General features: G+C 46.8%; 1 protein-coding gene across 1 annotated transcript in view; it reads left to right on the top strand.

Annotated features, from left to right (window-relative positions):
* Window positions 1-9,592, top strand: part of GRM7 (glutamate metabotropic receptor 7) — a 351,320-nt gene that overhangs the window by 170,679 nt on the left and 171,049 nt on the right. Inside the window, exon 3 of the mRNA XM_018562551.1 lies at window positions 5,847-5,985. Coding sequence (XP_018418053.1) covers window positions 5,847-5,985 — 139 coding nt within the window. The remainder of the gene's footprint in view (window positions 1-5,846; window positions 5,986-9,592) is intronic.

Below are 9,592 nucleotides of genomic sequence, written 5' to 3'. Positions count from 1 at the left end.
AGTATGGTTCTATGATGGAACGGAAAGCATGGAGATGTGAAATATTTGGGAGTGGTGCAAAGGGACTCTACTCAGCAGCTCAGCAGGAAATGTGATCAAAGCCTACGCAAAGATCAAACAGCGAACAGACTACACTAGTTGTGGGGTCTCCCTTGCCGCTGTCAGCTGAAGCCCCCTTATTCCCCATTGTCGGTGTGTGAGGAATAAATCCATGCATCAGCATGTTGAAGGGAAAAAAAAAAAAAAAAAAAACTTCAGCAAATATAAAAATAGATCTTGGAGGATGGAGTGTAGCCCGGGAAACATAAGGGAGATGCTGGGAGAGGAGCTGAGCTCCATGGGAGCTGCAGAATGTAGAGCTGGTGTTACATAAGGCAGAGATGCTCTGCTGCAGCACAGACCTCCCTGCAGAGCCCAGTGTGCAGAACGAGGAAGTAAAGGGGAAACGAACATCAAAGTGGACCTGTCACCAATGTTACAAATCTGCAGAAACAAATTCCTGATATATCACAATATGCAGCAACAGTATTCATAAACGCTCCACCTTTTATCATTAAAAAGCTGTCCTTGAGCTCCAGTCAATGATTTTGCCTAGGCTGAGATGATGTCATTAGTCTGCAGGCAGGAAGAAGCATTTCCTCAGTCTCCCCTCCCCAAGTGATCAGCCTGCTGCAGGCAGGAAGACGCATGTCCTCAGTCTCCCCTCCCCAAGTCATCAGCCTGCTGCAGGCAGGAAGACGCATGTCCTCAGTCTCCCCTCCCCTCAGTGATCAGCCGGCTGCAGGCAGGAAGAAGCATTTCCTCAGGCTCCCCTCCAAAAGTGATCAGCCTGCTGCAGGCAGGAAGACGCATGTCCTCAGTCTCCCCTCCCCTCAGTGATCAGCCGGCTGCAGGCAGGAAGAAGCATTTCCTCAGGCTCCCCTCCCCTCAGTGATCAGCCTGCTGCAGGCAGGAAGATGCATGGTCCTCAGTCTCCCCTCCCCAAGTGATCATCCTGCTGCAGGCAGGAAGATGCATTTCCTCAGTCTCCTTTCCCCCTATGATCAGACTGCAACAATGTAACGTTTTAGCAAGTTGGGCTAATCTCTGTCAGACATTTGTGTACATAGCCACCGTGATTTACATAACTGTGTCATCTCTGAGCTGCCATCTCAGTCCAGGAAGTAGTATGGTGACCCTGGATGATTCCTGAACAAAGATGGCACTCCCCTTGTGGAGAGAAAAGCAGATGAAGGCATTGTCAGGGGGAGTACTGTGATCTCTCTGGGGGATAATGAACACCTAGAGGTGTTATAACTCGTGTTGACTGGCTGTCGATGGCATCAGTTGGAAATCAGTTTGAGATTCTTCTGAGATCATTCAGGAGTTACGGGTGCAGTTGACCTCCTTCTAACCTGCATTTGAATTGGTATGCAAAACCCGCTTGAAGGAAACCAAAGTCGGTTGACACAGCACCTTACACTGACACATTACTTATCATACATTCACATAACATGAAGGTATTTGATGCTAGGTCCGCTTTAAAGGAGAACTATGAGATGAGTGATTTCCACTCACCTCATAGTTCTAGCCGACCTGTGACAATGAGACTGTTACAGGTCGGCTCAGTAGATCGGAAGGTGAGCGAACATATACCGGCGTTCGCTCACCTCTCGATCCTGTCACGGCTCTCTGCCGTGACAGGGGAGGGGTTGGATTGCCCCCTCCCCGGTCCGATCCGCCAGCGCTGACTGGCGGAACGGACGGGGGAGGGGCGGGTACAGCTGGCTCTGCCTCTAGATAGGCAGAGCCGGCTGTCACTCACGCAGCTGGGCGGATCCCGGCACAATTGTCGGGATCCGCTTCAGCTGCAGCGTCTCAGTATACCGCGAGCTACAGCTCGCGGTATACTGAGCCTAGGGTGACGGGAGGACGCTAGTTTGTGTCCTCCCGTTACCCTAAGGAGAACTATGGGGAAAAGCCCTAACCCCATAGTTCTCCTTTAAGGTTGAACTTGATGGACCTGTGTCTTTATTCAACCTCAAATACTATGTAACTATGTATTGTACGCATTCCCAGAAGTGGCAGTTGTGGGGTGCTCAGAGTCCCCTTTTATCATCTTGAGATGACCTAGATAGCTTGGTTTAGCCAACTTTTCACCAATTAGTCTCACCGCATTAAAAAAAAAGAGAGCGTTACAAAATCTATTCACCGAGAAAATGGATCATTTTAAAAGGAAAGAAAATAAAAAAGAACTAATATAGTTTGAATGTAACACATTAGGGCGATCAATTCAATAGAGGCAAGTTATACTAATTAGCCGCGGATAGGCTCTCCTAAACCTCCCCAGATACAATCCAACCCGACGGGAAAAAAAAACCCAAAAAGCTTCGCCATGAGGATTTTCTTTCTGCCAAATAGGTGGAAAAAAAATAATTTGTCTCTATTTCACTTAATTAATAATCCAATTAGGCCGGACGGAGGAACCAACTGAGCAGATCCAGCAAGTGAATTAATGTTGCGACGAATGATTGGGAATGAAACCAGCGGCGTCGGGCCCGCTGGGAGGAGATTCAGGGACCGGTTGACTTCTTTGGTGAGTCTGGGAAACGGCCATACGCTGCGGCCCTTCGCGTATGCAAGCGGCAGGTCCTGTGATATGTAGACGGGGAAAACATATGTGCACGTTGCCCAAGCACTTCAAAGAGAGCCGGTCACTTCACCAAGTCCGAGCAAAATGACAGGTCCTCTTGAAAGGGCGCCCTACCAACTGATACTTACCTTTTCTTTAGTCTTCCACCATCTTGTCGTCTGCAGGAGCCTTGAGTTTCATCCCTGTGTAAGCTCCGTGTATTGGAGCTTACACAGGGATATTGACCTTCCTCCCAACCCCCGTGTGACTGTTCAGGGTTGGCAATTGGCCACTCAGGTGTAGGAACCCCAACCTCGGAGGAAGACAAGCAGGTCACGTACCCAGAAGTATTAGGTATTTACAAGGGCTCCCACATGTGAATGGAGTGTTGGAGGAGCACCACATCGGATTGAGGACATTTCCCATCACTCTTCCTTGTTCCTGCATTTCTATCTTTTGCTATCAAAAGGTTCCACACCTGAACAATATACATCTTCAATCTATGTTATAGCATTCATGAGTGCTTTAATCTGAACGTGACTACGTTAGAATCTGTGACCACGTGACCGGTCACGCATTCCACCGTCGAAAAAAACACGCGTGATTACATTAGAAAGTGTGATCACGTCACCGGTTACACATTCTAACGCAGTCACAATCTGTGATAGAACAGGGGCTCTTGAGAGGAGTGCTGTGATGTTTTCAGACCCCTGCTGGCTCCTCCCACCAGCCATGCATAGAGAAGAACATAGACCCGGTGAACTTGGGACCAAAATAATGTCTGTCATGAAAATGGAAAGGTTTCATTTACAGATTTCATTAGCATGTTAATGAGGACGGGGGGGGGGGACCAGGGAAGGCAAAATATAAGTAGCTTAAACTTCAACTTTATGTCCTTTAAGGTTAAAGGCTCCTAAAACAAAGCAAAGGCAGCAGAACCGCTCTTCATAAACGTTAAAGCATAAACTTTAATTAAATTGCATTAAATTCTCTACGGTCCCCTCGGGAGTTTAATGGGAGTTCATAAAAATGTATGCACAAAGTGCATAGTGAGCTCCAGGGATCCCCACTTTACATTATTTTGGGAAGATGCTGCAATCTATCTGCGCGTTATACGGAAAGTAAAATGTGCCAGCTGTAGAGTTAACGGAATAAAACTCTGCAAGTATTATCATCCTAAAAGAGATCGTCAGGGGATGGAAAAAAATGCTGCCGCACTTATCTAATGCAAGCTTTACTTCCTGTGCATGAGTGTAAGATGGAACGTTCAGTCATTTTAATAAATCCCTGACAGGTCCCAATATACAGCAACGGGATCATTTTTTAGAAAAGTTTCACCTTTTATCATTAAAAAGCCATTTTTGAGCTCGAATGCAGAGACTTTGCCTAGGCTGAGATAATGTCATCAATCTGTTGCAGGCAGGAGGAAGCATTTCCTCAGTCTCCCCTACCCCAGTGATCAGACTGCAACATTGTAACTTTGTAGCAAGCGCAGCCCTTTCATCCTAAGTGGAGCGGCTCTTTAAATTTAGAGATGCCAGCACCGGGGCCGGTGCTAGGATTCTTGCCTACATAGGCAAGGTGCATGTTTGTACTTGTCAAAATGCCCTGTTTTTTCCGCCCTCACCCTGCAGCGCCCTCAGGCGGCCGCCTGACTTGCCTTGCGGTAGCGCCGGGCCTGGCGAGCACTATAATCAATCTGGATGATTTGTAGTCTGGTATCATTTACTTAGTTCTAGGTGTTCTGCTATTGTCTGCACCTACCTGTGTTTGGTTGTGACCCTGCCACAGAGTGGGGCTAGCAAATTGGGCTTATGCCTCACCAGCAAATCACTAAGGGGGTTATTCACAAAGGAGCCGCAGGATCCAGCCGTAGCTTTGGCTAATCCTTCGGCTCTCTTCGGCCACCGGAGCCCTTTGGTTCAGTCAAACCCAAGGGCTGCTGTACGGGCTATTCACCATAGCCCTACAGCGGCCGAGCGGCTCAGCCGAGCCGAAGGCCTATGCTTCGGCTCGACTGAGCTTTTGTTTTTTATTTTATAATTATTTTTTAATTTAATATTTATTTACAATATTTTTTCAACTTTTTTCACTATGTGCTATTCTACTCGGTACCACAGAGGTACCGAGCAGAATAGCTGAGCCAAATGCCGCTCGGCGGCATGCGGCTAGTCACTCACTGCTGTTCGGCCCCTATGTGCATGTGAGCTGCCGGAGTTTCGGCTTAGCCGATCCAGATGTTGGATTGGCTGAGTCAAAGTCCTTCTGCACTTTGGCTCAGCCGAACATGACTGAAGTGCAGCTGAAGGCAACCGATGTACGGTTGATTTCAGCCGATGTACGGCTGAAATCAGCCGTACTGAGCCGTAGTAAATAGCAGAACGTTGTTAGGCTCACTTCACTACGGTTCAGTTATTCACTCGGCTGCCTTCGGCAGCTTTGTGAATGACCCCCTAAGAGTTTTATGGCCAGTGGTGCATGCTGGGGAAGTACATAAATACTCAGGAATTGCCGTGTGCTCAGGGCAGTCTGCCCCTAGGCCTAGCCTGGGGTGGGATGTACATGGCTGAAGAAACTGACTAGGCCTCAAGCCTGCAGGAGGCCAGATGTGGACCCAGGAGGGGTCTGGAAAGGAGAACCAGAGGGGTTGTTTATCTGCTGGAGGTGCCAGGAATGCCAGGATGGCATGGACCTCAGGAACAAGCCTGGTGCCTCTCCCAGGGAAGATCTCAAATACATCCTCTATTCATCTGTTGCTCTGTTACCCAGTGTCATCTTCCGCTCAACTAAACTATTCCTGCTCTGTGAAAGTGGGAAGGGATTGGTGAATCTGGAGTCTATTTTTCCCATGGATGTCTGTAGCCCTATACCCTCCCACACAGTTTGGCTATTCTACAATAAAGCATTGAAAAAAGTACTTAAAGTGACTGGCACCCAATTTACTGTTCATATCCCACAACTCAGATGAAGGCATTGCCATGGGGAGCACTGTAAGTAATACATACCTGGAAGTGTTACACTGACACATTACTTTGCATGCATGCAAACAAAAATTGTATTACTAATGAGTTTTCTTGAATGAGACCCAAAAGAAGCTCTGGTTGGTTATTCAAAATGATATCTTTGTAGCTGTAGGAGCTGCAAATAAGTAGAAAAGGACGGCAATGTGTTCATAGGAATGTGCGTACAGTATGTGACTTCACTAACCAGCTTTCCCTTCTTGCTTCCCCTACAGGAGGACTCTGCATCGCCCAGTCCCTGAAAATCCCCAACGACCGTAAAGCCAGCGATTATGACAAGCTAGTCCGACAACTGCTGGAGACGCCCCAGGCTCGGGGCGTGGTGGTCTTTGCTGTGGATGACAATGACATCAGGTAATGGACATATAGTGGCAACATCGCCAATGTTAATTCCTGGGTAGGGTGTCATTCTAATCCTGACCTCACCACTCAGTAAGCCACTGGCCCAAGATAAGTGATCAGGTCAGAAGTCTCAATTTCGCTGGCTACATGCCTATTCCAGGTCATGGATTTGTAGAGATGCCAGGACCAAGATGACAGCTTTGGACAGCTTGCACCTTTAAAACAATGTCAGCATCCATATGTCACTTTAAACTAGAACTAAAGCACAAACTTTGTTTTATTGGTTTTGGGTAGAGCGTCTAATGGTTACCACTCCTGAAAATCAATTGCTAGTACGTTGCGCTAGGTAATAATGAAATCAATAAGAAACAACTCTACTTCTCCTGTCCATGTCCCATTGGGGAGATTTCCCTAAACTTCCTGAACAGGAAAAATACAGAAAGTGAGGAAATCCAATCCAAAGTGAGAGAAAGACCCCTATTAATAGGCTGCCACAAGGATAAGTGTCCTCATTGGAAGGTTTCTTATTTATTCTGTGAAACTTTGGATCTCTCATGGCTCTCTTTTCCATTGATGATGGTCACCAGGACAAACAGAGAGGGAGAATATTCCCTGAAGGGACATAGATACCAATAAAAACCTGACAGGGGTTCGTTCTAACCTTCCACAAAACTGAAATAAAAGTTTTGGCATGAGATAAGCATTAAAACTGATATGAGGGGAAATGTCAAGCCTGCCCTTGTAGTGGGGCTGCCCTCACGGTGCAAGGTTTCAATTCTCATTTTTGACTAGGGGGACATTTTGTACCTCACACCCCCAGGCTCCTTCTCTCTGTGTGAGCGGTTCCTTGAAGCATATGCTTCTTTTTGGAGCTTCATTGGGTGGTCTCACTCTGACATCATCATGTACAATGTAGGGCTAGAAGTTCTGCATTGTAAGTGAGGACGTCGAGAGCCCATTGAAGACCCAAAGCTTTGGAGGGAAGAGGAGAGCGCTGGTGGCCACGAAGTGAGGGGTAAGGTCAGTGAAAATGGTAACTTGGACAAAAATGAGCATTTAACCCTTGAAGTAAGGGGACAGCCCCACTACTAGGGTCCTCTTGACATTTCCCTGGAGTTGCAAAACCTGCTTTAAATACACAATTTAACCAAAAGTATGTGGACCTTCCTCCAGATCATTGAGTCCAGGTGTCTCAAGAGAAGGGTACTGTTAATAATACATCGTACAAGGACATTGTAGACAACTGTCCTCTTTCAACCTTTTGGTAAAAGTTTGGTGAAGACCCTTTTCTGTTCCACCATGACTGTCCCCTGTGTACAAAGTCAGCCACATAAAGACATGGTTTGGCCAGTTGAGTGTGGAGGAACTCGAGTGCCCTGCACCTCAACCCTACTGATCACCTTTGGGATGAATTGGAATGCCAATTGTGAACTGGGTCTTCTCATCCAACATCAGTACCTGGTCTCATAAATGGGGCAAATTCCCTCAGACACCCTACAATATCTTGTGGAAAGTCTTCCCAGAAGAGTGGGGGATGTTATAGCCACTACCCAGATAGCAAGGATAAGTTGCTACAAACTTGTGGCGGGGTGAAATTGTAATTTTGTTAACTTGCTGCACACATTCCTGGCAAGTTGTAGACTTGCAGAACACTTGCAGCACAAGTTCTAGTTGACACTTTTTGAACTTGTAGCAAATTTGCTTGGCAAGTCTACAGCAAGAGTCCTGCAGGTCTTAGCAAGAGCTCTGCAAGCTCGCTGGTCTGGAGACTTGCACTGCAGACTTGCTGTAATTGTGCAACAAAATTGTGAAGCGCGGCAAGTCTGCAATAGTTTAGCAAGTCATTTTCAAACTTGCAGCTCAATTTCTTGCTATCTGGGTAAGGGAGGCGACTCCATATTAATGCCCATGGGGGGTGGGCGCAAGTTCATGTTATTATCCATGGTTCTTGTATGGGATGTCCAACAAACTCATAAGTGTGATGGTCAGGAGTCAACAAATCTTTGACCATAAAGCGTATCATCACATGGGAGCTTGGAGGGGCCGATGAGCAAATTAATTCACTTGTAAAATCCTGAAATTTTCACAAATATTCATGAATGTCTGATTCAAATCATTCCCATTTTAATTTGCTCATCTCAGTACGTCACATATGCTGATAGCAACTGGAAGGAGAATGCACATTTTTGCAGAGTAATTTAAATATGGAACAACGAAAATGGGAAAGTCCCTTCAAACCCAATTGTCAGGTAAACTTTAAAATAACTTAAAGGAGAACTATGAGGGGAGTGATTTTCACTCAACCTCATAGTTTGAGCCAACGTGTGACAATTAAACTGTCACACGTCGGCTCAGTAGATCGGGAAGTGAGAGAACACATACCGTCGCTCGCTCACTTCTCTATCATGTCCCTGCAGAGAGCTGTGACTGTCACTCACGTCTCCCTGCAGGGATTCCCCGCTCACCGCGCTGACTGGCGGGAACGGACGGGGGAGGGGTGGGTACAACTGGCCCTGCCTCTAGATAGGCCGAGCCAGCTGTCAATCACGCAGCTGGGTGGATCTCAACAGTAATGTCGGGATCCGTCCCGGCTGCGTCGGTCTCAGTATACTGCGAGCTGTAGCTCGCGATACACTGAAGTTTGGATCACGGGAGGAGGTTAGTTTATGTCCTCCCGTGATCCTTAGGAGAGCTATAGGGAAAAACACTTACCTCATAGTTCCCCTTTAAACTTCCAAATACACTACAGATGTCCTTTTACGCAGCGCCTTTTCCTTTAAGTCAAACTCACGTGCTGGGTCATTAGCAATCCAAAGACAGTTGCAATTAGCAGCTATTTTGTTATCTGTCTGTTCTGAGTCTCTTTGGTCTTCAATACCTTTCATCTGCTAAAACTCAACGCCGCGTATTGACTCGCCTGCTTCTAATGTCACCAGCAAATTGCAAAGAGGGAAACTTGTATGGTTGACATCTCACGTCGTGTAACAAGTTCGCCTTATACCGCGGTGCTACAAATGAGCGCTTGTCACTTCGTGAGATGTCATCAGTGACCGAACGCTTGAACGTGTACCGGCCTGCAACTAGTGGTGATCGAAGCAGAAGAGTTTACACGTTGCTGGTTTTTTTTATCCTTCTGAATATATTTGCACATGGATCTATATGATATATGGAGAATCCCATTGTTCCTAAACTGTACACAGAACAAGAAGGAAGAGGTTAATGGTGCCTGTTACTTTAAGAAAAATTACAATGTATTCATTTAACAAAAAGAATAAAAAGAAAAGAAACCCCATGCATGAACCCAGGGCCGGTGCTAGACTATTTTGCACCCAAGGCAAGAGCAGCTACCTCCCCCCAAGTGGCTCATTTGTCCTGCCAGCTACCTTCCACAGGCCATAGATGGATGTAAGCAGCCGGGACAATAGCCAGACTTCTATTGGCTATTTTGATTTGAAATGGCCAATAGCAGACTGGCTATTGAAACACCAGCAGCTGAGCAGAGTAGCGGACCTGAGAGAGAAAGTTGTCTCTTTGTATCGCTCCTCTGCTCAGTGGGCAGGTGCAGTAGCCACTCTGCTATTGGCTTTTGCAATTTGAAATGGGGGGGGGGGGGGGTCAA

The sequence above is a fragment of the Nanorana parkeri genome, unplaced genomic scaffold, assembly GCF_000935625.1.
Source record: "Nanorana parkeri isolate BGI_ZX_2015 unplaced genomic scaffold, ASM93562v1 scaffold583, whole genome shotgun sequence".
In the NCBI taxonomy this organism is placed as follows: Eukaryota; Metazoa; Chordata; class Amphibia; order Anura; family Dicroglossidae; genus Nanorana; species Nanorana parkeri.
Note: the sequence above shows the minus strand (reverse complement) of the source record. Positions and strands in the feature narration are given on the sequence as shown.